The sequence below is a fragment of the Thamnophis sirtalis genome, unplaced genomic scaffold, assembly GCF_051295495.1.
Source record: "Thamnophis sirtalis isolate CommonGarterSnake01/CBP01778 unplaced genomic scaffold, rThaSir2_p1.2 scaffold_79, whole genome shotgun sequence".
Classification (NCBI taxonomy): domain Eukaryota; kingdom Metazoa; phylum Chordata; class Lepidosauria; order Squamata; family Natricidae; genus Thamnophis; species Thamnophis sirtalis.
In genome coordinates this window covers 15,216-42,190 of record NW_028261459.1, presented here as the reverse complement: position 1 = coordinate 42,190, position 26,975 = coordinate 15,216, and the positions used below count along the sequence as shown (strand labels likewise).

The 26,975-nt window shown below is 61.8% G+C and overlaps 2 protein-coding genes across 4 annotated transcripts; one reads left to right on the top strand and one right to left on the bottom strand.

The window, feature by feature from the left end:
* The first annotated feature begins 1,706 nt into the window (after positions 1-1,706).
* On the top strand, positions 1,707-18,646 carry LOC106540361 (proliferation and apoptosis adaptor protein 15). 3 transcript variants are annotated; one of them, XM_087703206.1, is made up of 4 exons: positions 1,707-1,895; positions 14,850-15,023; positions 15,819-15,974; positions 16,104-18,646. In XM_087703206.1, the coding sequence occupies exons 2-4, from the start codon at positions 14,852-14,854 to the stop codon at positions 16,166-16,168; spliced, it is 393 nt and encodes a 130-aa protein (XP_087559332.1). In that variant the 5' UTR covers positions 1,707-1,895; positions 14,850-14,851; the 3' UTR covers positions 16,169-18,646. The 3 variants fall into 3 exon arrangements, with proteins under 3 accessions (XP_087559332.1, XP_013910917.1, XP_013910919.1); XM_014055442.2 differs by lacking the exon at positions 1,707-1,895 and adding an exon at positions 13,426-13,534; XM_014055444.2 differs by lacking the exon at positions 1,707-1,895 and adding an exon at positions 14,488-14,623.
* Positions 18,647-19,525: 879 nt separating this feature from the next.
* On the bottom strand, positions 19,526-26,534 carry DCAF8 (DDB1 and CUL4 associated factor 8). Its single transcript, XM_014055437.2, is given in 15 exon segments — positions 19,526-20,461; positions 20,623-20,739; positions 20,842-20,961; positions 21,121-21,251; positions 21,672-21,779; positions 21,910-21,967; positions 22,217-22,289; positions 22,542-22,652; positions 22,730-22,824; positions 23,191-23,331; positions 23,597-23,707; positions 23,709-24,304; positions 24,620-24,692; positions 26,028-26,102; positions 26,379-26,534. Coding segments are annotated over 13 exon segments (1,830 nt in total). The 5' UTR covers positions 24,669-24,692; positions 26,028-26,102; positions 26,379-26,534; the 3' UTR covers positions 19,526-20,341.
* Between the last annotated feature and the right edge of the window lie 441 nt (positions 26,535-26,975).

Genomic DNA, 26,975 nt, shown 5'->3' with positions numbered 1-26,975 from the left:
AGACATGCATTCGTTCTAATCGGGGCTGGACCTAACCACTAATTAATCTCCACTATTAAGTAATGAGGAACCATCCTATTGTGAACCTGATTTGTGTCGTCCCCCACCAATGGCAAAAGGGGGCTTCCTCGAGGTCTCTTCTTAACTGCCCCCCCTGGCCCTGCTGGTGGGCAGCAGGGAAGGCACTTCCGGCCTTCTTCTTTCGGTCTCACTCATTGGGCACTTCCTGTTCCATTCCTGGCACAGCAGAAAAGGGGCAGGAAGCAGCCACGGAAGCTGCGGGAAGGGAGAAGTGGGCCTCCCCGACCCCCAGCCTCAGAGGTCCAAGGCATTTTCCCCACAGAGAAGAAGGACCTGGCCCTCCGGAGCTCCCCTCTGGCCGCCCTTCATGCCCCCTGAATGCCCCACAGGGAGTGTTAGTGTCAGCCTCTGCCTTGCTGCTGCTTCGGCTGCCACTGAAACAGGGAGGGGGGCATGGTATTTGGGAGGGGAATCATGATGTGCTGGAGGAATATTCTAGATGCTGACCTGACCATCTCATTGCGCATGTGGAGGAAGGGAGTTTCCCGCCAAGGTTAACTGTCCAGCAGTCCACCATGGTGATGTTTTTTGAAGTTATCTCCCACCTGACAGTTGGGTGCATTATAATTGGACTATCAACTGGGGTGCCAAGGGGAGGGGATTGAATTATACATGATATCCATTGCTTCCGCGCCCAATTAACCAGACTCAGCTTTGCTTTGCTACTGTTCGTTTGTAATTAGTAAAAGTACACTTAATTCCAAACAAATGGAGTTGAGTGGTTTCTTTCCTGATTATTAAATGAAGCAGCCGCTGACAGTTAGGCCAATGACCCCCTGCCCCATATGAGCCAAGCATGTTTTATTAGCATTTGCTGCCACTGGTTGGGCTGCCTTGGCCAGCCGAGAACCAGCGGCCTCTCGGCACCAGGGAGAGTCCCGACTTCCTGGTCTCCACAGGACGCCTGAAGGTCTTTGGCCAGAGGGGGCTCAGGGCCAGCCAGGAGGTCAAGGCATAGGAGCCTCCATCATGGCCGCTGGGCTGCTGCCCTTGGCTCTCGGGATGGCCTCGCTGATGGCCGGCTCAGCCTCTGGACTGGGGGCCCCCGCGGGCAGAGGGGCAGGAAGGGTCTTTCATCCAGGCGGCTGCAGCAGAGACTCCTGGGGAGGAGGGAGGGGGGCGCCTGGGACACGGGGCGGCCGAGGGTCTGTTCCCCCAGCCCCCTCCCCAAGGATGAGCACTCAAGCGGAGCGGCAGTCTGAGAGGTCCAGCACGGCGGGGGTCCTTCCGATCTTTCGGGGCCGCCTTGGGCGCTGCTGCCCTCTTAGCGCATCCGGACTGGCGAGACCGCGGGGCGAAGACCACCCGCGTGAGAGGAGGGGCGCCGAAAGGGGGAAGCGGCGTTGAGGAGCAGCCGTCGGACAGGCTGGACGTCCCTCGGCCGCCCGCTCTCCCCTCTTTTGCCTTCGCCTCCTCTTCCTCCTCCTCCTGCTCGGGCATCACGTGTGAACGCCGCTCGCTTTCCCGCTCCTCGCTCGCTCGGTCGCTGGCGGCTTCCTGCTCCCTCGGAGGCGATCCGGAGCCAGGCGCTCGGCACAAAAAGCCACCCAGCCGCCAGCTTCTCCCCCTCTAGCTCAGCCTCTCCCGCTGACATCACTCGGCGGGGAGGAGGAGGAGGAGGAGGAAGGGTGGGGTGAGCGGGAGAAGAGCCTGCGAGAGAGCCGAAGCCGCCTGCCCGCCCTCCGCCTGGGCAGCTGCGACGCCCAGCTCCAGGGTCGCCCGTCCCGTCCCGGCAGGCGCAGCCAGGACGCCCCTCGCCCGCTAGGCCGGCGGTGCCCGTTTCCTTCTGCCTGTCCAGCCGTCGCTCTGCGCGGGTAAGTCCGGCGCCCACCCAGCCCAGGGCAGCCAGCCAGCCGGTAATAGCCGGCGCCTCTTCCCGGGCTCCAGGGAAGGGGGAAGGAAGGGGTGGGGGTGGGGGCTCCGGCTGGCGGCAACGGAACTGGCCGCGGGCGCTCTGCACATGGGCAGAGGCGGTCGCGGCGCCTCAAGGCAGAGAAGGTGAGCCGGAGACTGCCGCCGAGGCGCTTTTTTCCCTCCCGGCCCAGGAGCCGCCGGGAGGGCGCGGCCGGAGACCCCTGGCCGACCAGCCTCCTCCTCCTCCTCCTCCTCGTGACCGTGACTCAAACGCGGAGCCCGCCTGAATCACTGCCGCCGCTTCCTCTTTGGCCCCTCGCCCGCCCAGCCCTTGTGGCCAACTCTGCCGCCGCCCTCCTGGCCCACGCCGGCTTCTCCTGGCCGCCCGGCCGGCTCGCCTGCCGCCTTTCGGAGTCAGCCGCTCCGCCAGGAACAGACGGAGAAAGGGGGCGCGGCCACCTGCACGCTGCCCGGCGGCCTCCCTTGGCCCCGCGCCCCGGGGGGAACCGGCGCTCGCCCGGCCGTCCCTTTGCCCGCCACGCCTGTCCTGCCCCGGCCCGCCCGCGCTTCCTCCCCGCCTTCCTGGCAGCGCGCCGCCTGGCCCGGGGCTCGGGCTGCGGGAGCCGGCCAGGGCGCCCTGACTCCCGGCCTCCTTCCCGCGAGCTGCGGACCTAAACGGCGGATGCCCAAGTGCCCCACCGGCCGCGCCCGTCTTTCTTTCCCCTCGCCCCCACTCGGAGGGAAGCGACCGCTCGGGGGCACCGGCTGAGCCGCCGCCTCGGCTGGGCAGGGGGAGGATGGGCTGGAGAAGCGGCTGGGAACCAGGCGCCCTCCATTCCCGCCCAGAAACAGCGGAGAAGAGGGGGGATCTGGGGGGGGCGGAGAGACTGAGAAGCACCCCAGGCCAGCGCTCCTTCCCCAAGTCTGGGAGAGCTCCCACCTGGGCGTTTCCCAGGGCCTGTCCCGGGGAGGAACCAGTGCTGGACGAAGGTGAAGCACCCCCGCCCCCACCTGGCCCCATGGATCACCAGGGCGCCCCAAACGGGCTGGGGGTCCAGGTGGTGGTTGGGGCTGGTGTCACAGCAGCCCCCCCTCCTCCTCCCTCCCGCTATTTGCAGGATTCTCACCCCCCCTCCCCCCCCCAAGCAAAAGTCCTGAACTCCCTTCCTGTCCTGTGAAGGAGGAAGCTGGATTGAGCGGCAGAATGGCTGGATCTGGTCCTCGTCCTGGTCTGCCTGGGGGGGGAGGGGCTCCATGAGTTCCCCTGAGGCCCCGCCCTCTCCTGGAAACTGAAGTTGGGAAAGGGGGGGTGGACTTTGCCCCCCCCTTTTGTTCTTTGACCCTTTGCTTTCCTCCCTTCAGTTCCCTTCCACGCCTCTTAGTGGGTAACCGATGGGCTCTTCCACCTGCTCTGGTGGGGCCTGGGGAGGGGGCTTCTGCCCAGACCCTCCTCTTGTCTCCTGAAATCCCCCTGACTGCAACCTTCCGCCCGGCTCCTCCAGGCTTTGCAGGGCTGGTGTTTCAAAGTTGCCCTGGGATCGGGATTTGGTTTCTCCTGCTGGATCCCTTGGACCCCCATTCTGGGTCCAGCTTCTGGCGGACTTGGAGGCTGCTCTTCTCCCTCCCTTCCTCCCTCTCCCTGTGGTCAGCAGAACATTTCTGCTCAACTCCAGGTCTCCAGAGCATCTTCTGAGAAAAGCTGGAAGCGGAGGAGGCAGAGAAAGAGGGAGAGTGGCCAGAGGTCACCCCGACAGGCTTTGGGGCCCCTCAGCAGGGATTTGAACTCTAGTCTTCCTCAGCTGCCCCAGCGCATTACACCTTAGGAGCTCCTCCTATTTGTCAAGTAGTAGCTGGGAGGGGGATCTTGGAGTCCTAGCAGACAACCACTTAAATAGGAGCCAGCCGTGGGCAGCAGCTGCCAAAAAAAGCCAACACAGTTCTAGGCTGCATAAACAGAGGGAGAGAATCAAGATCACCTGAAGGGTTGATACCACTTTATAAGGCCTTGGTAAGGCCACACTTGGAATACGGCATTCAGTTTTGGTCACCACGATGTAGAAAAGATGTGGAGACTCTAGAAAGAGTGCAGGGAAGAGCAGCAGAGGATTAGGGGAACTGGAGGCTAAAACATATGAGGAACAGTTGCAGGAACTGGGCATGGCTAGTCTAGTGAAGAGAAGGACCAGGGGAGACATGATAGCAGCCTTCCAATATCTCAGAGGCTGCCCCAAAGAAGAGGGAGTCAAACTATTCTCAAAGGCACCTGAGGGTAGAACAAGAAGCAATGGGTGGAAACTAATCAAGGAGAGAAGCAACTTAGAACTGAGGAGGAATTTCCTGACAGTGAGAACAATTAACCAGTGGAACAGAAGTTGCCTCCAGAGGTTGTGAATGCTCCAACACTGGAAGTCCTTAAGAAGATGTTGGATAGCCATTTGTCTGAAACGGTATAGGGTTTCCTGCCTAGGCAGGGGGTTGGACTAGAGGACCTCCAAGGCCCCTTCCAACTCTGCTCTTGTATTGTATTGTAAGTGCTATGGCAAGTCTGGCAGACGGAGCTGCTTCTGCCCTCTCTCCGGACACGGCCATTTTTGTGCCCGAGTTAAAAGGCCAACAGAGACGCTTTCAACCCCAGTTCTGCAAGGGAGGGAGCAGGGCTGGGGAGGGGGGGGGGTCAGTCGACTTCCGCCATGCTGCAGGCGCTTTCTGCTGTCCAGCTGGAATTATTCTTAGAGGCCAGCAGGCAAACCTGGCTGCAGCCTCCAGCCCTCTTCTGACCTGTGGTCTTTCTGCTCCGATGCCCGTACGGCGTTTCTCCCCCAGAGCTTCACGTCTTTCCACGATAGGCTGGCACGAGTGGGTTCCATCGGTGAGGCTCATTGGGAAGGAAGACCTTTTGCCCTGGGGGGCTTTCAGGGCAGAACCAAAGACAGGGACACAACCCCCCTGGGCTGGGGAACGGAGGAAAGGGAGGCAGCCAGAGAGCTGGTGGGCTGGCAGCCCCCGGGGGGGGGGGAGAAGAAGGCTTTGAGTTGCATCTTTCACCCCAGGCTCTGCTGGACTCTCTCTGGCTCCTGGGGAAGCGAGGAAGGGAGGTTGGAGGCTGTGAAAGGGCTTCCCTCGCCCGCCCCGTCTGCCAGGCCGAGGGTGGAAAACAGGTTCGCCATCCTCCCCTTCGTGCCCTGAATCGCATCTTGTCTCTGGGTGTCAGCCCGGACCAGCCCATCCCTCCTCATTGTCTCAGGATTTGGGCGCTGGGGAAGGGAACAAAAAGCCCATTGTTCAGGCATGGCATGGCTCCCCCATGCTTCGCCTCGCCTTTGTTTCCTCCGCGTCCTTCGATATTCCTCCCCACCGGCGCCCCCCCCTCCTCCACCGGACATTCCATCCCATTTCCGGGGGGTGGGGGAGGGGGCTGCCTCTTTTGGTGGGGCCGAACATGTGAGAAACAGCTGCACTTTCTTTAAAACCAGGAACCCAAAACAAAACAATAGGAAGAGGGATGGGGGGGAAAGGAAAGGCCAAATTAGCTCTGGGGCTGGCGGCAGGGGGGGGGGAGCAAGCCTGATGCAATTCCCTCCCTGCAGAGGAAGCTGAACTGGCCAGTTGGCCCCCCTGCAGCTGGAGCTGCAGACAGAGGCATTCCACATCTGCTGGGGAGGCATTCGGGGGGGGGGCGGAAGCCGGGCATCCCTAAGACCTCAGCCAGGTGGGCTCCCTCCTTTCGGTCCGTGGCTGGCTGGCATTTCCAGAACTCGGAGAATTAAGAAGTTGCTTCATTCCGAATTGGGCCAGAGCACTTCTTGGTGCTCCTAGTGGACGTTTTCTGCCTGTGGGAAGGAGGGGTCCCATCCAGGAGGGACTTTCCTGGAGCTTTGGGAGAGGAGCAAGAGGTCCGGTCCTTTGACCCCCTATTTTGAAAGGAAGAGGAACAGAAGTGGGGTGAAGGACATCCTGCCGTCCTCTGCCGGAACTTCAAAACTTCCTCGTTCGTATGTTCTTGCGTTGGTCAGTCGGCTCTTGGTCAGTTAGTTTGTGAGGGTGCAGCAAAGCCTCCATTCTTCCCTGGGATCCTGTTTGCAGTGACCCTGAGGAAACCTGCCCCCCCCCCCTCGCTCAGCTGACCTTGCTGGAAAAACAGTCAATGTTTGGAAATATTTGGCCCTCCCAAGTCCAGACCTTGGCAAATCCCCCCCCCCCTCTGTCAAAGGGGGGAGGCCACCACTTGAAGAAGGAGCTGGAAGGGAGACGGTTGGGGTTAAGGGGCAGCTTGTTTAACAGCCATATTGTGTCACAAATTAAATTACTGCTTCGCAGGGAAGGAGGAAGGGGGTCATCCTGCCTCTAAGCCAGAGAGGAATCTCTGCTCCCAGCACCATGGCCTAGTGCAGTGTTTCCCAACCTTGGTGACTTTAAGTCCTGTGGACTTCAACTCCCAGAATTCCCCAGCCAGCTCTGCTGGCTGGGGGATTCTGGGAGTTGAAGTCCACAGGACTTAAAGTCACCAAGGTTGGGAAACACTGGCCTAGTGGACGGGGGGAGCGGTTGGGAGAGAACCCTCATTTCCAGCCTGGGGGGATTGGTTCCCCTCCTGCCAATGCGCCTTCGGAAGTTTCTATTGTGGTGAAGTGTGAGTTCACAGGTGGCATGGCAACGGGAAGAGGGCAAGAAGCTGGCCGGTCTGCGCGTAGCCTCCAGTTCGTTTCTCTGAGTGGTTTTCCTCCGGAAACACACAGGCACAGTTCGCCTTGGAGAGGGAAGGGATCGAGCAAATTTGAAGGAAAGGGGCGACATCCGAGGCTTTCCTTCCCACCTCAAGTCCAGCCTCGGCCTTTCAAAGCCCTCAAAGGGTTTCAGAAAGACGATACGGCTGGAGGTTCTTCTGGGCAGCCTTGGCCAATCGTCCCCAGGAGGGTGGAGGGAAGTGGATCCTCTGCCATCTTAGCCCCGGGGAGCCTTGGCATTAACCAGCCTGCTCACGAGGGGACCCAGTGGGAGGAATCTCTCCTCTGTGCAACAGGGATCAGGGCCACCACACCTGGACCAGAGAGCAAACCCTTGGTGGGCGAAGGAGCTCCAGGGCTCTGGATTTCATGGGAAAGGGAAGAGGTTGGAGAGAGAGAGAGAGAGGGGAAGGGGGGGGGGGTCAGGGAGAGTTGGAAAGGCATATCTTGCTTAGCAGTTGCCATGACGATTTCTCTTGCTCCTGAAAACTCAGGCTGGATGGCTTTCATTCACCTCCCCCCCCCACCCAACACTCTGCTCCCCTCCCTGTTCGCTCTGCCAAGTTCCAGGCACTCCTAATTTCTGGGCACGCCGTGTCCCTTCGCTTCCCCCCGGGGGGGCTGCCAGTTCTCACCCCTGGCTCTAAGCCGCTCCTCTGAGCCACCAGAGAAGGGCCAGGAGGAGGCCGAGCGGTGGGTGCAGATGCCCCTGTGCCAGCATGCCAGGCGGGGAGCAGCTCTGCTTTGGCCCCAGAGCAGGGCACTGAAACACCCTCCTTCCTCTGGTCCCTGGTGCCCCCCGTTAGAGCCACCCGTATCTGGCTCCCATTTCAGCCTCTTCTGCCACCTTCTGCATTCACAAAGCTTGTCACCCTTCTCCCCTCTCCTGCCCCGGCTGCGGCTTTGGCCCCCTCTGGGCCTGCAGAGCTGAGCGGGCCTCCTCCACGATGGCTCTGCCAGGCTTCCTTGGGCTCCTCAGTCCAGGTTGAGGGCCACGTTCTGGCCCAAAGCAGCAGATTCTCCTGCCCAGGAGACCCCCGACACAGGGGGCCCATAGCAGCCTCTCTTTCCAAACCTCCTGGCTTTGTTCACAGAGTTCTGTGCTGCTGCTGTTAACCCCAACAGTATTGGGGAGCTTCAGGGCTGCACCCCATTATTTATCTGCACCCTCCCTCTCCCGGGACGGAGTTTCCCTTCCTGTGTATTTGCCTGTTGGGCCCAGAGAAAATGAAACCCAGGCTCTGGCTGAAGGCCTCCCAGTCCCCGAGGGGCCGTTTCCAACTCTTGGCCACTGTCGTGAGCTTTGAGGCTGGGGCCGTGCCGGAGGGAGGACTCCCCCAAGTGAGAAAAACAGCCCCCCCCTCGCCAGCTCTCCCAGCCCAGCTTTATTCTTTTTCCTCCGGGCCTGTGAGAAAATATTCTTGGCAAGGTCCACGGGAGGAATAATGGCTCTCATCACAGCTCTATTTTCTCCCCACAGCCCCTTCCTTCCTCCCTCCCTGCCCCCCCTCCCTCCCTCCCCCCTTTTGCAGGCCGCCACCCAGCTGCCTACAGAAGGGCTGGTTTTTTATGAATGAACCGCTCATGCATATGGATGAGCCACTTTGCATAGGAGCCATGAATGGAGACAAAGGAAATTGCTCCCAACCCCCTTCCGGTAGCTGGGCTGGCTGGCTTTGTCAAGAGGGCTCGCGGTGTCCCTGGCCTGCTCCGGCGGAGGCGCGAGGAAGAACTGCCCGGTTTGCTTGGCTCGGAACAGCCTTTCCACAGTGGCCGGGGACACCTTCCCTCCTCCCCTCCGTTGCCATGAGGCCAGGGGCAGCAACCGACTTCCATGGTGCTGCAACCACGCACGGCCCCGAGGCCGGGCACCCACCCTGGCATGTGAGCCCTTTGCACGATCCCTGCAAGGCAGAGAATAGTGCAAGATGGGTGTGCCAGAGGCCCCCCTGCATGGAGAGGCCTTCCCAGAGTCTGGCGGGGTGTGACAAGGGCTGCCCTTCCCTCCCCTTCATGGCTGCATGGTCACCAAGACAACCCCATCTTTGGCCAAGTCCCCCTTTAGCTTCTGTCATTATTGTTTTCCTAGCGATAATGTGGCTTAATCGGTGGGCTTTCTTTGGCAGGAAGTTCTTCCCCCATCCTCTCTGGCACGGCTCCCGCGGTTGTGCCTCCTCCTGCGGGCTCTGTGGCCACCTCGCAAATGAGGAGGCCGAGAGAGCAGCAAGGGAAGGATCCTTCATCCTGAGGGATCCTGAGGGATCTTGCTCTGCTCTGCGTTACAAGGGAGCTCTCTCTGGGGTCAGCAAGGCAGGAAGCCGGTTCCCCACCCGCTTTGTAAGGCCACGAGGTCCACCGAAGAGGCAAATGAACCCCTCGTTTTTCGGCATGCCCTGGAGCCGTGTCCTAATTAATATCCGCCGTGAGTCATCCACGGGAGCCTTAACCAAGCGTCCCAATTCCAGCTTCCACATTTGCTCTGGGTGCAAAAAGAATTTCTTCTATCCGAAATATCTCTGGATTCCCAGTCCCGTCTCTCTTCCTCCCCCCAAGCTTTCTGGCAAGGATTACAGCCTTTTCCCAACCAATTCCTTCAGGGGATCCTTCCTGGAGTGCAGCCCAGGATCAGAAAAAAGTCTTTCCTTTCTGGGTGTTTTCTTAATTTTCCTTAAGAGTCTGCGACCACTGAGGAATCCACCCCTGTTTTCCCATACAATTGAACCGAGGCTGTTTACGTTAAATCGTGTGGTGTTTTCCTCTTCCACCAAGGTCTGGCTGTGGGCCCACCCAGCTCCACAGCTGTCAGCAGCTGGAAAGGAAGGATTTGCTGCAAATCCAGACCAGATTAGGAAAGGCGAGCATGGCTGCATCCCAGCTCTCGGTTCCTCTTCCGGCTTGCGCTCCCAAGAGCAATTCTCTGGCGCATGACTTGGTGTCTGGCCATGCCATGCGCTGGGCTCCCTGTTCCTTCGGCTCCTTCCATTAATTCATGACTTTCCAGCCAGGGGGGGGGGGGGAAACAAGCTTAGAAGGAGGAAAAACACGGAGGAGAAAAATCCCTCGACGCAATCTTGCAGAAAGTTAGAGGGTCCCTGCTTTTCTCCCAGTCTCCTAGCCCAGTCCTCTGCCCGAGCAGGAGATCCTGTGCTGTTTTACACAAATGGTTCTCCAATCTCTTCTTGAAGACTTCCGTGATGTGGCACCCTCAACTCCCAAAGGGAAGGCAGTCCGTGGATTAATTGCTCTGTCGGGAAATTTCTCCTTCTAGGTTGCTTCTCTCCTTGATTAGTTTCCATCCGTTGCTGCTTGTCCCGCCTTCAGGTGCTTTGGGGAGGAGGTGGGTCCCCTCTTCTTTGGGGCAGCCCCTCAAATATTAAAAGACTGCCATCATGTCACCCCTAGCGATGGCCAGGCACGTCCCATACGCAGACGGCTTAGCCTTTGGGGTGGCTCGGCTCAAACTGGCTCGTTGCAATAATAGGGTTCAAGCCGACCAAGTGGGGCTCCCCACTGTTGAAAACAAGTTTGCAGGACCTGTCAACGCCTGCAGCATTTCTTCGGTTTATTTATTTCACTTGTTAAACCAATTTATAGAGCCGCCCATCTCACCACCAGCAAGCAGAGCTAAAAACTGTGAATAAATTTCCCCCTCTATTTTCTCATAAAAAGCCCCCCTCTCTAGAAACCCCAAGTTAGGAGAGAAGCGGATTAAGGAAGGTTCCCTCTGAGTAAACTGGAGATTGTTTTGGAGATGCAGATCCTCTGTTTTATGAGCCGGAAGCCGTCTGGGGGGCCTTGGCACATCCAGGATAGGCTTTGATTGCTATTGGTTTTTTATTGCTTTTAATCGTGTTTTGTACTTTCGTGGAGGTTGCGGTACCAGGAGAAGACAGCCCGAAGTTAGATGTCATGAATTAACAAAGAAAAAAAAGACATTAGAGGCAGGAGGGAAAGGACCGTCTCATGCTTGGAAAATAAGAATACAGCTGGCTTTTGTCCAGCCCATGGCCTGGTGCCAGCTGATTTCTTCTAGAAATTAATCCATATTTAATAATCGAGCAAAGCTAAGTTGCTCCTGGCTAATGTAAGAAATAGCCAAGTGCCTGTGTGGCTTTTTCTGTTTTTAAGATATATATTTTTTTCCCCCTCTTTCTGAGGCCTCTCTTGAGTTGAAGGGCAGCCATGTTGTGACAGCAGCTGCTCTCTGTTTCTCGTCTGAGAAACATCCTCTTTTTTTAATTTTAATTCCAGTTTCTCTCTGCGCCGCGTGCCTGTTTGGGAAAGAAATTGGGGAGCGCAACACTTTTGTGGCTGGAGATGAGGATCCGTCCACCTCGGAGCCTTCTTTGAATAGAAAAAGAGCTTTCTTCCTCAAGGACCAACTGTCCGTCCTCGTGTTTAGCCCGAGAGGCCGAAGGGAATTTGCTCCAGAAATGGTCATTTCCCCCCAGTGCAAAGCGAGGGCCCTGGCTGAAGAAGCCCCTCGGCCCTGAGGGAAGAGACCCCCGGTCCTTCTCAAAACGGCTCCCCTCCTCCTGCCATGGGGGCGCAAATGGCCGGCCATGTCTGCCTTTCGGGGGGTCCGGAGGACCCTCTAGATATTTCCCTGCAAATAAAGGGAAGTGGAAGATTTGTCTTCTTCTGAGGGAAAATCTGTCAACGGCCATTGTTACCACAGAGGCCTCGGATGTCCACCGAGAGCCTCCTGGGACAAAATGGACGGGGGCCTTTTTCTTCTTCCTGAGAAACGGACGTTTTGTATAAACAGCCCCCTTTCTCTGGCTAAACGCAGGCCGGCTTTGCAAAGAAGCAGAAAACCAAACTTTAAGCTCCAGAGTTGCCTGGAAAGCAAAACTTTTTCTTTTGTACAGCGGGAGGAGGACAAACGAAGCCTGTTCCCCCCCTGGCTGAGGAGAGCGGAGCCAAGGAAGGGAAGGGCCCCCTCCAGCCCCCCCTGCCCTCCCATTCGGAAAGGCCCTCCGGCCTCTTTTGCAGGCCTCGCTGCCCTCCTCCCGCCGTGCTCCGCATAACTTAAGTGGGGAACAAAGCGGCCCTTGGCCTGCAGAGCACAAAAGGGGAGAGGGAGAAGGGGGGGGAGAGAGGAACCGAAGGGAAGCCGAAGGGAAGCCGGGCCTTAAAGGGACCGGCTGGGGGAGCCACTTTGGGGGGCTCCCTCCCCAGCTTCCCCCTGGCATCCCTGGGCAGGACAAGAGGCCAGGACTGGCCCAAGGCTGCCCAGTGCCCCTCCTTCAGAGTGGAGGGAGGATTTGCACCCGAGCCTTCCCACAGGCAATGCGCCTTAGTGGCTGGGGACGATGGGAAGTGTGGCCCAGCCCTTCTGGGCTGTGGAAAAGCTGCCCCACGTGGCGTTGCAGGTGGGGCTCCAGAGCCCCCTCCTCAGCAGAAGGCAGCTGTCCTGGAGGAAGCCTTTCGCAAGGGGGCCCATCTGGCCCAGATCGAGGCCACCCGTCCTCCTGCGTCCCTGACCCCCTTAGGCTTAATCCAGGCCGATGGCTGGCACGGGGAGCAGCTGGCGCGGGAGCCGCCGTGCTTTGCGATGGGTGATAGGCGCCCGTTGGACCCATGGCTCTGCCACCGGCCTTGAGCTGCCCATCCCAGCTGCCAACCGCCCGTCCCCTCCCTCCGCTGGGCCAGGCCGAGCCTCTCCTGGCCTCCGGGAGCCTGGGAAAGGCGCAGCAGATCCTGTGCCAACTCGTTGGCTCCCAGCCTCCTCTGCCAGGCCCTGGGCTTCTGCCACCTGGCAGGCCGGAGGAAGGGGCGGGGGGGGGAGGCCGTTGTTTGGGGCCCTGAAAGGACAAGAAAAGAGGGCGAGCACCCAGCGAGCCTCCCCCCCCACCAATTCCTTCTGAGGGAGGGCAAGTCGGCCATCTGGAAAGGGGGCTGCCTTTCGCCAGCAGGGCAGGGATGCCCCCTTCCTGGGGAAGCCAGGAGAACATGGAGCAGGCTGGAGCCGCCACCAGCCCCTTGGTCCCTGCTGGCCAGCCCCACACTTCCCTAGTGTAGCAACAGCTGGACTGGACAGAGGGGAGGGGGCAGCAGCAAAGCAGACCCTGGCTTGGCTCGTTTCTATGGGGGGGAGCAGCCTTTGCTGGGGGGAACCAGCCCCAATCGAGGCTGAATTTGTGGCCCTTCCGGAGCCTCTGGGGTCTTCCCCCCTCCCTGGGCATGGCCTGGATGTGGGGAGGGGTACCTGAAGAAGTTGGGGTGCCTCAGAATTACAGAGAAGGAAGGGGGCAATTTCACTTGTGGGGGAAAATAGCAATTTGCAAACGTGGCACAGAGAAGGCGACACCTTTCTGGGGAGGGGGGAAACTTCGGGAGTAGAGATATTGCAGTGGCAGAAGTGGGTCTTTTGAGGGGGGCTGTGGGATAATAAGCAGCTGTGACCAAGGCCTGGGGGTGATTGCGCAGGAACAGATTAACTAATGGGGGTCCTGGGTTGGGGTGGAGATCAATAGAGTTTGCCGGCTGGTGGGCAAAGGGATGAAGGGGGCAGCCCCCACAGCCCCTGGCCATTGCACTTCATTTGAGGGGGGGGTGGGCTGCCTGGGGACCCCCTCTGGCCTTGGCTCAATCGTAGCCGCTCCATCGGTCTGGAAGGAGAGCGGGACGATGGGTGCCCGGGTGCTTCTGTAAAAGGCATAGGCAAGCCATCTGTGGCACGCCTGGCAATACTGCGCTGGCATTTACATTGGCACACGTAGTCTTCCTTCCTGGGCAGGAAGAGGAGTGCTGTGAAGGGGGTGGGAGTGCTGGGAGTGCAAATGCTCCGGTGCCTGCAGGATTTCTGGGCACGATAGCTTGGCCTGTAGCTACAGATCCAGCTTTCCACCACTTCCTGCTTCTCTCGCCCGGTGAGCCTCCCCGAGGAAGCCTTTCTTTCCAACAGATGCCTCTTTCGGACGAAGCGGTGGGAGGGCTGGGTGGGAGGAGAGCCCTTCGCTCTTCTCTGGAAACGCACCTTTTTTTATTTGCTGTTTACCTCTGCAAAATAAATCACTGGATTTCGAGGCAGAGTGAAGAGGGCGCTGGGCCCTGCTTGTCTGGGAAATAAGGAGGGGAAGGATGTGGGTTGTTTTTGAGGAAAATAAGTGCCTTTGTGCCTCCAGAATCCCTGCTCACATCCGAGGAATCTATGTGGGAAAGGAATTTGGGTGCCCCCCAGGGAAAGGCCCCGCCGGTTCTGCCTATGCTGGTGAAAGAGGGGGGGGGATCAGCCCCACAGGCTGCCTTTCTGCCAAGCCCCCAAAGGAAAAGAGGCTGCGCTTGGCAGGGAGGGGTGGAAGCCCCCCACCCCCCAGTAAGAAAGCCACGTGCTGAGCTTCGATCAGGCCCTCCTTGGAGAGCAGTGGTCCCACCCAGGAGCGTCTGCCAAGCAAGTGGGTGAGCTTGGAAGAACACGTAGACTTCGAACGCAGAGCTCGGAAGGCAGAGAGCGCGGCCGGGGTCTTAGGGGTGCGGCAGCCCCCTTGCAGGATGGTGCCCGCTGGGGATCCCGTCAGTGCCCCCCCCCCCGGGGGGAGCTGACGAAGCCTAGCAGGGACCCTGCCTGGGGGGGGGGTCCTTGTGCCGCCTTTTTCTTGCAAAAAACAGGCAGGTTCTCGTGACCCACACCCGACCCAGCCCATCGCTCCCTCCCCATCCCAGGCCAGATGGCCCACGGGCAGAGATCCTGGGCCGCCTCTGTCTGGGCGTTATTTCCTGTGGTCTTCCTTTCCAAATGAAAACGCTCTAATCCCCATCGCTAAGCCGCTGGGCAGAGCGGAAATCAGGCTTTTGCCGGGATGCAGAAATCTGTTCTTGGGGGGGGGGGAGGCAGAGAGACCCACCCCAGCCGTCAGTCGGCACACACTCTTCGAGGGGGGGGGCAGCCTTGCACAGAGCCACTTGCCGTCTGTTTTGAAGGGCTCAGGCTGCCTGCTAGGCGCTCCGGCTGCAGTCAGGTAGGAGAGGAGCTGGGGAGGGGGGACAGAAGCCCCCTGGGGATTTGACCCCACAGAGCCCATCCGAGGCATTAGGAGGCTGAAGCGGCCACAGACGATGCCCCGCCTGGCCACGCAGCACCCACTTCTTTGAGGACAGGGTGGGGGGTGCTGCCCGTCCCAACGCCCGCCATCTGCCGGCCGGGTGGGAGTTCTCCCAGGGTCTAAGCCCCCTCCTCCCCTGCAGAGATGGCGGAGTACCGCAGCCTGCTGGAGGGGCTGGCCGAGAACATCACCAACGAAGACCTGGACCAGCTGAAGTCGGCCTGCAAGGAGGACATCCCCAGCGAGCGGCACGAGGAAATCGCCACCGGCAAGGACTGGTTCGCCTTTCTGGAGAAGCACAAGAAACTGGACAAAGGTGGGAAGGAGCTCTGCGGGGGGGGGGAGATTTGTGGGCCCCTTCGCCATGCGCTGGGTGGCAAGCGGGGGCCCTGCGTGGAACCGGGAGGGAGGGAGGCCACCTGGGGGGCTGCGGGTGGGAACTGAAGCGGAGAAACCGCCTATCAGGCACAGCTGGGGGACGGAGGGTCCGGGTGGGGAGAAGAGGCTGCTGGTGCCCCAGTAATGCCAGGCAGCCCCGGGGCTTCTCTCCCCAGCCCCTCCCGAGAGTGCCAGCGAGTGATTTAAATGCAGGAGGGGAAATTGGCAGAGGGGAAGCAGGGCGCCCGCTGAGCCGCCAGAGCAGTCCTGGGACTAGGAGGCTGAGAAGCTCTCTGCCCTCTCGCCAGCCCCTGCCAGCCCACCAGGAGGGGAGAGGAAGGGGGCAGATGGTGCCAAGTGATGTCATTTGTTTTTGAAGCAAAAGCTGTTTTCTCGGCTCCCTCCTCTCCTCTCCTCTCCTCCTGGATGCCTTTGCAAGACTTTGCACGTCGCCCACCCGCTCGCTCGCTCGCCCGCCCTCCCTGCCTCTGAACCAGCGGTGTGGCCACCCACGCGACAGCGCCACAGGCAGCCTCACACGCAGCCCGCCACGCAACACCCACTCGCCCACCCCGGTCATCTGACTTGCCGGCAGAGGCACCGCCTGGAGACGGCCGCGCAGGCAGCCTGCCGCTTGCTGTTGCCCAGCGCGACCCACCCAGGCTCTGTGCCACCCCCCCCGGCCGGTGCCCCTGCCCTGATTGTGCCCGTCTCCCCCTCCTCCTCCGTGCAGACAACCTCTCCTACATCGAGCACATCTTTGAGATCTCCCGCCGGCCGGACCTGCTGACCAGGGTGGTGGAGTACCGCACACAAGTGCTGAAGATCTCGGAGGAGGACGAGGTGGACACCAAACTGACCCGCATCCCCAGCGCCAAAAAGTACAAAGGTCAGGAGCCCCCCCTCCCCCCCCGCCTTGGAGGGCCGGCCCTCTCTGCTAGGGGGCGTTTGGGGGGGGGATTCCTTCTCCTCCAGCCCCCCCCCGGCTCTTCTGACCGCTGCCCCCCTCTCTCCACAGACATCATTCGGCAGCCCTCCGAGGAGGAGATCATCAAACTGGCCCCCCCACCCAAAAAGGCCTGAACCCAGCGTGTGCGTGAGAGTGTGTGCGTGGGAGTGTGTGTGTGTGTGCGTGCGTGTGTAGAGGGGCCCAGCTCCAAGGATCACTGCCACCGTCCCCTCCACTGCTCCGGCTCAGGCACTTTGCAGCTCCCCCTTCGCTCCCCTCTGCTTACGCCCTTCTCCGCCTTGTCCCAGCCGGGTGGAGAAAGGGGGAGCAATGGAGAAAGGGAGATGGGGGGGGGTCCATGCCTCCCCCTCCCCATGTTTCTCACCTTGGTTGCTGGCTGATACATGTCTTCAGAGGCTGCTGAGGCCTGTTTGAGGGGGAGGGGTTGGAAGCCCCCCCCCCACTGCTGCTGCTGCTCCCCCATCCCATCCCGCCAGGCAAGAGACGACCCACAGGTGGATCAGGGGCCAATTCTGCAAGGAATGAGGAAGTGGGGGAGAGAGAGAGAGAGAGAAGGAGGGAGGGAGGGAAAGAAGAAGGGAGGGGAGAGTAGGTAGCCTTGGGACCCTGGCAGAGGAATGCCCCACAACTTGCCACCCTCCCTGGGCAAGCTTCCCCCACAGGGGTCAGGAGATGGAGCAGGAAGAGAAGCTCCTTCCCAGCCGGACCAGAGCCCCCCCCCCCCCCCTGAGCACAGGGGGACCAGAGCACCCACCACCACCGACCCCTGCCCTCCCTCCCCCTGCCTGTCCACAAGGTGCCTTCCCTGGGCCTCCCACCCCGGGGGCCTCTCCAGGCATTTCCACGGGTGCCTCCTTTTCTACCCCCTTCCTGTGCCTCGGGGGGGGGGGGCAGCGGGTGAGGGTCAGTTGCCCATTTGGCCACGCTTGCCCCCAAGGCCCAGGCCAGGTGGCCGGTGCTCACTGAGGCCTTGCCCTGCCCTCTATAGGGGGCGTTGGGGGAAGGAGCACCCCCTCCCAGACCCATCCTACCCAAGCTCCCCCCCCCAATAAAACCAGCCCTCTCCCAGTGGGTGGTGGAGCCACCAATCCCACTCCCCAGAGGGGTGGAGAAGGGAGCCTGGCAGACTTCCTGCCTGCCTGCCTGCCCCAGACTGACCTCCGGCAGCTGGGTGGGGTTGGGGGCCAAGACCACAGGGTCCCTCTGCCTCCCCCTCAGCCCCCCGCGTGGGGCCAGTAAAGGTGGCTTTCGCAGCGGCCTCTGCTCAGGAGGAGACCAAGGAACTCGGCCTCACCGGGCACCTTCCCCGCCTGGCCTCCTGGCGCACAAGCAGGGGCACGAGGGCGCCCACACGAGGCGCCAACACAGGGCGGAGGCCTTGGGGTGCCAGAGGAGGGCTGGGGCTTCGTCCGGCGCCTGTCCTGCCCTGCGGAGAACTCCGGGGGGGGGTCTTGGGGAAAGTCACTTCTCTGGCGGCTGGAATGCGAAGTGTTTCTGTTGAATGGACGTCGTTTAGCCCCGCCATCCTGCGCCCCTCCAGCCCCTTCCAGTGGCGTAACCCCTCCCGACACGCGTCTTGTGCTCGTTGTGTGCATAGAAACAGCTGGGCTAGAACTGTGTTTTTAACATGGTGTCCCCTGAAGCCCCCCCACCCCACCCCCCGTGTCTCCTGCTGGCCCTCCCCCCTTCTGTCCCTCACGTGCAGCCCAGGTGCTGGCCTTACGGGGAGCCTGGCCGCAGGGCTGGGAGTCCTGGCTCCGTGGGGTGCCAAGCGCAGCCCCACAACTCTTGGGAAGAGCTGGCAGAAAGGACGGGGGGCCCTCCAAGATGGGGGAAGAGGACTGAATTCTCGGGCTCCCCACGGTCTGCATTCCACGCATTTGGGGTCTGCAAGAGAGGAGATGCAGGAAGCCAGCAGATGCTCTGGCACAGCACACACCCCCCCAAGGCCCCCCCATGGCTCCAGGGCAAGCCTCCCCCTCCCCCCCTAAGGCTTCTGCCTCTGCCCCACCTGAGGGGCAGCCCTGGTGCCCAGGATAACGGCTCTGCCCGCCAGGTCAGAGCAGCTCCTGCCCCCCCCCCCCCAGGACCAACCTGGGGGACCAACCTCGTTGCCTGGACTGGCCTTAAATTAGTACGTTTCTCTCCCAGTGTTTACAGCTGAACAGTTGGTGCTGATCTCACTGCAAATTAGCACCAAGTAAAAATAGTGTGGGGAGGGGAGGGGGGGGCGGGTGTGAGGGGAGGCGCAGAATTCAGGGCGAGCGAAACGAGGCGAAGCAGCTTAAAACCAGCTTCCTCTTCTGACTTCCCTTGTCCTGGCAGGGGGCTCCCGGGGGGGGGGAGCGGAAGGGCCCTCCTCTGGTGCCACAGGGTAGGTTCATGATGCCCCCCCCCCGCGGCAGGGGAGAGGGGGTCTCCCAGGACCCCGCAGCTCCAAGGAGCGACAGAAGGCACAAACCCCCGTTCTTTGCGGCCAGCGCTGCCCCCCCCGTTCCCTCCCAACGCCCCCGACTCCGATGCTCAGACCGTGCTAACTGTGTGTACATATATATTATAAATATATGTATATTAAATATAATATGGAGTGCTGCTCAGTGTTAACTTATTTTCTTTTGTCAAGTGGACCAAAAATAAAAAAGAAAAAAGCAAAGAGGAATTGTAAGAGAATAGTCGTTTCTAAGTTCAAAAAAAAAACCACATTCGTCTCGGACTGCGGGATTAAATGAGAAACCAAAGACGCCTCTCTGGCACGTGACGGGCGGAAGATGGCGCCACCCGGATCCACACAAGCTACAAAGGTGGGGGCCGCAGGGGCCGACCTGCGCTAGAGCCCACCTTCACACACGGGGCAAGGCGGGCACCCTGGTGGCGCCTTAAGCTGCTTTGCCAAATCCCGGCCAGTATTTCTTGCTGCTAAAATTAAGCAGAGACACAGCTGTAACACATCTGGCCGTGACCCCAACTGCCAGCCTGCAGGACCAAGGGTGCAGATTGGCAAACTGGGCAGTGGCGGACTTAGCTGCATGGGCCAAGCCCCCCCCCCACTCCCTTCAGGTGAGAGTACCAAGCCCCCTCCCCAGCTGGAGCCCCAGAGGAGGCAAAGGAAAGACCCCAGCAATTACTAAAACATTCCCACCTTCAAGGCGCTGAGGAGACTCGGAATGAAACCTGGAGGCGTTGCGCCCACACGGAGTAACTGACAGTGATAAAAACGGGCATTTTGGGGGGCTTGCCACGCAAAGGGTGCGGGTGGATCCCCCCCCAAGGGGAAACAGTTCTCCCATAAGGCAAAGGGGATCTCACTCCCTGCATCGACTTGGGAGGGGGGGGAGGAAAGGGCCCGTTGTGTGGGAAGGAGGACCCATCCCCGGACGAGGCGAGGGGCCGGGCGGACGAAGCAGCCGAGTCGTGGTCAGAACCCGAGGCAGCCGCAGGAGAGCAAGGAACAGCAAAAGATGCCGGCCGTGGATGCCACCGGGGGTCTCTCTCTCAATTCGTTTATTGCATTTATATAATATATATTTATTTAAACTTTTACAATAATTTTAACTTGATAACATCCAAGTTTAATTTGGTTCTTGTCTTGTTTAATACATATAAAATTAGGCCTCTAAACAGCAATTTTGGGGGGGGGGAGTTGCTTTCAAAACCAAGAGATTTTCCTGAAGAGGAAGGGGGGAAAAACGAGGCAGCTGCGTTCAAACCTTTGAAACTTTATGCTCCCGGGAGGAGTTGAGCCAGTGGCCGCTCTCACAGCCGAGGGAGGGAGGGAGGGAGGGAGGGGGGTCCTCTCTGCCTAGAGCTGCTGGAGGAGAAACACACCAAAAGAAAGGGGGGACAGGGGGGGGGGGACACCAACCCAGAGGGAACGGAGCTCCCAGGGTGTCACTGGAGAAGCAGGACCCAGGCTCCCTCATCCTGGGTGCAACATGCAGCAGCCGGATGTCTTTATTGGGGGGGGGGTGTTTTGAGATAAAAGTACATCTCCAAGGTGCTTCTGAGCCCCCACCCCCACGGAGAGGGACCGAGCCAACTCTCGGCCCCCACCCCACCCCACCGAAGCTTCGCAGGGAACAGGCGCCAACCGCAGCCAGGAGTCTGGGGGCAGAGCAGAGTCCCAGGGAGGGGAGGGGGCAGAGCCAAGCCGGCCCCCCTGCTAACCAGGGCTGGCAGGCAGGGCGGGGGCAGGCCTCTCATCTAAAGCAGGAGGAGGAGGGGGGCTAATTCAACAGGGGGGGGCTCCCCGCCCTCCCCGGCGTCCCCGCAGCCTGTTCGGGGGGCCCTCAGGAAGGCATGCACTGCACCCGGTCGGGGCCCTCCTCCTCTTCGTCCAGGGTGTCCGAGGAGCTGAGGGAGTCCTCGGAGTCGCTGTCGGCCACTCCGGTGCCCGTGTCCCGTTGGCGCTGCAGAAAAGGAGCCGCCTCAGCGTCAGGGTCTCTCCGGAGCCCTCCTCCCTGCCTGAGGCTGCCGCCTGACCCGAGGGGCCACGGAGGGGTCCCCGGGGGGCAGCCCTGCCAGGGCCGGAAGGGCCTCCGTGCCCGGGTCAGGTGGGAGGGCCGCTCACCCTGTGACGCCGCCGAGGCCGGAAGTGGTGCATGAGGAACCAGAGCAGGTGGCTCTCGTACATGTCCGCGTGGTTCAGGCTGTCCTCGTCCCTTTCGCGCTTGTTCTTCTTGATCACCTGCAAGGGGGGAGGGGGGGGAGCAGAGCGAGGATGGAGACCTGCATGGGGGGGGGACCCCTGGGGAGGGGGGGGGGGAAGGACCCGGGGTTCTCTCCCCACCTCCTTCAAGCCGGCCAGCTGGGTGGGCGTCTCCGCCGTGGGGGCCCAAATCTTGACGTCGTAATCCAAGCCGCTTGTGGCCAGAACGGGGAGGTGGGGGTGGGGCTCCAGGCAGTTGACCTGCGAGGGCAACCGGAGAGAAAGAGGAGGGGGCTGCAAACCTCTGCAGAGGGGCCTCCGAGCTCAGGAGGAGCCGCGAGAAGGCGAGGGATACGGGAGGACTGGACCCCACCCCCACCCCCCCAGGGTCTTTGCAGCCCCCCCCCCGGCCCCACTCACCACGCCCCCTTTGTCGCCTGGCATGAACTGCACCACCTGGCAAGAGGCCTTTTCCCAGAGGAAGATGTGGCCGCAGTCGCTGCCGCTCACCACAAACTCGCTCTTGGGGCCGTAGAAGTTGACCCCCTTCACTGGAAAAGCAGAGGCAGAGAGCGGTCAGGCCAGGCCGGAGGACCCCCCCCCCTCCCTCAAAGGCCCTGCGTCCCCTGCCTGGTCCGAGGAGGGAACCTCTCTCGGGTGGGAAACTCAGCTGCCTTTCATCCGGAGGATTCAGGAGAGACAGACCCACTTGTCCTCCCCCCCCCCCTCTCTGCCTGCCTCCCCCACCTCCATTTCACATGGATGTGCACATTTTAACTGCCCCCCCCTTGTCTCCTCCGGCCAGAAGGGGGCAGCAACGGCAACAGCCACTTTTGCCAAGGAAGCCCCCACCTGCCTCTCTGCTGCCTGGGACACACCCCCCCCACCGCAACCCCATCAAACCACCCACAGCCCAGGGTGTGTCGGTGTGTCTGTGTGTCTGTGTGTGTGTGTGTGTGTGTGTGAGACACCTGTGGCGTTGTTGCGGTGTCCCTTGTATCTCTTGATGTACTCAGCTCCGTCGCTGTGGGAGGAGTTGAAGAGATAGATGTCCTCGTCGTTGTAGCTGGCCAGGAGCTCTGCAAGAGACCACAAGGGACCCCCTGGAGGCAGCCGCCCAGCCCCCCCCCCACAGCCCCCCCACCTCCAGCCCAGAGGGTGCGCCCCGGCCTTCAGCCTCCGAGGAGCTCCCCACGGACGGCCCCCTACCTGAGCCGTTGTGGCTGTAGACCAGGCAGGTGATGTTGGCCTTCGACTCGCTGTTTACCTGGAAGGGGGGGGGATGGAGGGGCAGAACTCGAGTGCCTGGCAAAGCCCGCCCTGCACGGGGGCTCCGTCTCCCAAACCCTCCGGGGGGGGCCAGGCCCACTTTCCCCAGCGCAGGGAAGGCTCTTCCCCTAGAGACCAAGCCCCCCACCCCAGACAGCCCGAGGGGGCTGTGAACCCCCCACCCACGGCCCCTGCTTGCTCCCCCCGAGACCCGGGAGGGTGGGGGTGGCAGAAGAGAAGGCCTCACCAGGTGGTGGGGGCAGAACTTCTTCAGCACCCCATTGTTCTCGTTTTCATTAATCTTCCTCTGGTCGTAGATCCTGGCCGGAGAGAAGCAGAAGAGAGGGAGGGCTGAGACCCCAGGAAAGTCTCCAGGGGACCCCGGCCCCATTCCCTCCAGCCAAAGCAAGCGGCTAGTCCTTAAGCCCACAGAACTAAGGGGTGATGAAAGCCGGAGGAAGGACAAGGCGGATCCCCTTCCCAGAGTGTGGCACCGCAGCTGAACATGGGGGGGCCCAGCAGGGTCTCCCAGACACCCCGGGGGTGAGGAGCAGGGGGGGCCCTCTGCTGACCTGACGTATTCATCTCTGCCCCCCACAGCAAACTGGTGGGTGTTGGCCGGGTTGACGTAGATGGTGTAGAGGCCGACTTTCTTCTCCTTCTCTTTGGTCACCACCAGCTTCCTAGAGAGACAAAGCGAGGCCTTCAGGGCCCTGAGCCGGCCCAACGGGCAGCGCCAGCCGCTCAGCTGCCCACTTACGAGGCCGGCCGGTCCTGTCTCAGGTCGATGGTGAAGACCACGGCATCTTCTCCCGCCGAGAGGAAAGTACAGGGGGAATCCGGTTCCAGGGCCAGCTAGGGGACAGGAAGGCTGAGCTGAGACGCCTTTTGTGGCCGAGGGAGAGGTGCAGTCCCGAATTCGACAAGCGAAGGGCTTCCGGAAGCCTCCGGAGCGGCCAGCCTTCCCACCCCGGGAACTCAAAAGAAATGTGCAGGAAAGTCCCCTGGCTTGGAGCTGCGTCTGGGTGGCCCCTCAAGAGACAGCAAGGGAGCCTCCCTCCGCAGGGACGTCGCAAGGGGAGGGACAGGCCGCCTGCCTCTCGCCAAGGTGCCGGCTCATCGCGTGGCCAGAAACCGAGAGCCAGGTATGGGCAGCCCATCGGGCAGAGGCCCTCCTGGGCCCCTGATCGAGGGTGGGGGAAGCAGAGGAAGCCCCCTCACCTTGTGCGATGCGCCCTTGTGCTGGGCCACCCGCTTCGTGGTCTTACAGCACTGCGTGGCAGAGAGTTCGGCTATGCGGACCTGGCCGTCCCGAGCACACATGGCCAGCGTGGAGTCTCCGCTGTTGGGGAGGAACTTGGCCTGCAGGGGCGAAAGCAGCCAGGGGATGGCAAGGGGGGGGGGCGGGGCAGCTCTGCCCCAAGGCCGGACACCCCACCCTCTGCCCCACCAGCCAGCAGAGCTCTTTCCAGGGCCGTTAGGATCCCTCCTCCAGGCTCCCAGCCTCAATGGTGGGACACCCGAGGCAGTTGGGCCCTCTGGAAGGCCCTACTCCAATCTCCCAAGTTACCCCCCCCCCCGTCCCCCGACCCAGAATCGCTGCCTCCTCCTCCTCCTCCTCCCCCACCTGGAAGACGTTGCTCTTGTGGCCGCTCTCAAACTCCAGCACGGGCCGCCTGCGCACCCAGTCCCAGACCACCACCTTGAGGTCGTCGCTGCCGCTGGCCAGCCAGGCCCCCTCGCTGGTTGAAGTGCAGGGTGTTGACGCAGCCGCCGTGGCCCTCCAGGCCGTACTGCAGGCAGAAGCGCTGCACAAACAGCCGGGCCCCGCAGGCGTCGTAGATGAAGCGGGCGCTGGAGCCCAGCTGCCTCCCCCGCAGCGCCTGCAGGGCTCGCCAGCGAGGCAGGGGCAGCGCCATCGTCTCCGAGGCCACCCAGTCCTCCAGCGCCCGCTCATCATCCGAGGAGTCCCGGTCCTGGTTGGGGCGCTTGCGGTGCGCTCGCCAGCGGGAACGCTGGGCCTCCACTTCCGCCTCCTCCTGCTGCTGCTGCTGCTGCTCTTCCTCCTCTTCCTCCTCCTCGGCCTCCTCCTCCTCTTCCTCCGAGGGGGAGTGGTCATAGGTCCGATTCAGTTCGTTGATGGAGTAGTGCCCGGTCTCCTCCATGCTGTCCGAGTCCTTCTCTTCGGTGGAGCTCTCTGTGTAAGTCTGGCTGGGGCCCACCTCGTCCCCCGTCAAGCTGAGGCTCAGGTCAGAAGCCTCCACCTCCACCCCGGAGGACGTCTCAGGCCCCTCCGTGGTTCCGGACATCTCTTCCGGGCTGCTGGACAAGCTCCCTGCGTGTGTGCAGAGCACAGGCGGGTGAGAACGATGAGCTGGCCTTCCCTCCTCTGTCTTCCTCTACGCAGCTCTGCTCCCCAGGGGCCGCCGTGCCCAAATGCCCACAGCTTCCCACAGGGCCAGAGCGGCTGTGATCCTGCCCAGCACAGGAGTTGCTCCCCCCCAGGGAGACGGACAGAAGCGAGCAGGATCCAGCCCGTCTGCCCTCTCTACCACCCAGACCCAGCTCAGTGGATTGGCACAGAGCCCTCCACGGTCCTGCAACCGGCAACCAACGTCGGGAATCTTCCGGCTTCTCTCTCTGCTCTTACCGTTAGGGATATTCGTTTTCCCCTCCGTGCTATTCCCTGCGTCCGACATCTTGCTATTTTATTTTAATTCACCCTGAGAAAAAGAGAAGGAAAGAGAGGTGACCCACGTGTGGCAGGGGGCAGGTGCAGGAAAGGAAGAATCAGAGAGACTGACCCCTCTTCCCAACCCTCAAGTGTGGGTCACGGCCTCCACACTTGTCCATTCTGCCCCAGTTCGCCCGAGGGCTGCCCCCAGACAGCACTGGCACACCCGGGCGAAGGAGTGCACAGCCACAGCCCTCCCACCACGCTCACACACGGCACATGGAGCAGTCTGGAGCACCAGCAGGCGCAGCAGCCGGGGCCTTCTGTGGGGAAGCAGCTGCCCTGGCACCTCCTCCCAGAAGGGCCCCGGCAGAGGCGGCGAGAGGGGCAGGGAGGGACTTTCTTCAAAGTTCCCATCTCCAGGGCCCATTTCCCAAGACGAGAAGCCCCCAAAACGCCTCCAGGTCCGACCAGACCTCGATGAGCAAACTCTTTAACCCTAAGGAAGGTTTCCAGGGTGGGAGGGGCAGCAGGAAGCCCCACCCTCCGTTTTTCTGTTTGGATCACACTGCTTATTTAAGATCATTTCGCCTTCCCTGCAGCCAGATGGTTGTCAAGATGGCTGGTAATTAATGGAATTAACAACAAACATCCTTTCAAAGACACCCACGCGACGGAGCAACCGTCTCCAAGTAAACAGGGGGGCTCCAAACGCCGGCCAAGATGGGATGAGATCTTGGTGCGAATAACAGAGGCACCGTGGGCACATATGTGGGTGCCAGCCTGCAGCCCCCCACCCACCCACCCCCAGGCATCAAGACCCAAGAGGAGGAGGCTGCCCTCCTTCGCCTCCTGGCCAGGACAGGCGGGGCCCTTCAAACTGGGGACTGGCCCCCAATGGCTCCCGATCCGCCTTCTGCTCCTCTGGAAGGCCAGGACTCAGGCCAAAGGCCGGCTCTTCCCCCGGCTTCTCTCCCCTCCCTCAGCCAGGAGGCCCCGAACCCCAGGAGGCTCCCTCGGGGCACCCCGGGAGCTGAAAGGCGGAGGAGGACCGGCGGCCTTCGGAGGCTCCTGGCTGCCATCAGCCCAGCCGGTCAGCAGCAGCAGGAGGGGGGAGGGGGGACCCCCGGGGGAGGGGGGGCAGCTGGGGGACTGAACCGAGACCCTCCCCTCCCCCCCCCAGAGGCTCTGCCCAAAGAGGCCCCCACGCCCTCCGCGGAGTCCCGTCCAGGGAGCCCCGGCCACCAGGCCCGTGGAAGGGACGGGTGCCCTGGGGGGGGTCCCAGCCCCTCCCCCGCTGAATTTGCCTTGCAGCCTCGGGGAAAGGGGGGGTTTCCCCCTCGGGAGCCTCCCTCCCTCCCTCCCTCCCCCCCAAGAGACCCACCTGTCCTGCCGCCTCTTCCGTCGGGGGGGGGGGCGCGGGGGACCCTCGGCCGTCACCCGGGAACCGGAGATCAGACTAAGCGGGGGGGGGGGAGGAGCAGAAAACGGCGTCTCAGAGAACCGGATTTCCCCGGACGCCCCGCAAGGGCCCCTGGGAAACTTCCTGGAAGGGAAGGGGGAGCCCCAGGAAACCCCCTCCCTCCCTCCCTCCCGCGGGGGGTCTCCTCCGGGGGGGCTGAGGAACGGCGGCCGAGGCTCCGTTGCCCCGCAGGCAGGCCCGGCCCGGCCATGGCGGGGCTTCGGCCGGGGAGACGGCTGCCCTCGGCTGCGCCTGCCGGGGCCCTCCGGGTACCTCAGGCGGTGGCAGCGGCTCCCGCTCCTCCTCCTCCTCCTCCCGCCGCCCCGTCGCCGGTGCTGCCCCCGGGACGCCCAGGCGCCGCCGCCATTTTGTCGCCCAACCGGCGCCGCGCGTCTCCTTCCGGCTCCTCCGCTCTTCGCGACAGCCGCGCTTTACGCCACACCTCCCGAGCGCGGCTTTACGGCCGAAGGTGCCTTCGAGACGCCTTTCCCAGAGCGGGAACAACCATAGAGAGCGAGCCCCGGTGGCTGGCCTAAGGGAGTCCGGAAGCGCTTCGCCGCCGAACCACCCGGGGGGACCCTTGGCCGACGGTGGCAGCGCCGAGTCCCCGCGAGGCCGGGGCGCCCAAAGTGCAGCCGCCCTCGCACCATTGGGCCGCGGGGCAGCCGGCTGCTCCTTCCGGGCACCTTCGGACATTGTCTTGGGAGTTGAGGGGATGCCCCCCCCCGCAGGGTTAGGGTCAAGGTTGACCCCCTTGGGCGCTCCTGCAGCCCCCTCCCCATCTCCCCAGGCAGCCTTTGCCCAGCAGAGTCCCTGCCCCCTGCCTAGAAAGAGCCAAAGGGGTGCGTGCCAAGGTCCCCCAGGAGGGGC

Coding starts and splice junctions, on each gene's coding strand:
- LOC106540361 (XM_087703206.1), top strand. CDS start 14,852: ATGGCGGAGTACCGCAGCCTGCTGGAGGGGCTGGCCGAGAACATCACC. Junction 15,024..15,818: donor GCACAAGAAACTGGACAAAG/GTGGGAAGGAGC, acceptor TCCTCCGTGCAG/ACAACCTCTCCTACATCGAG. Junction 15,975..16,103: donor CAGCGCCAAAAAGTACAAAG/GTCAGGAGCCCC, acceptor CTCTCTCCACAG/ACATCATTCGGCAGCCCTCC.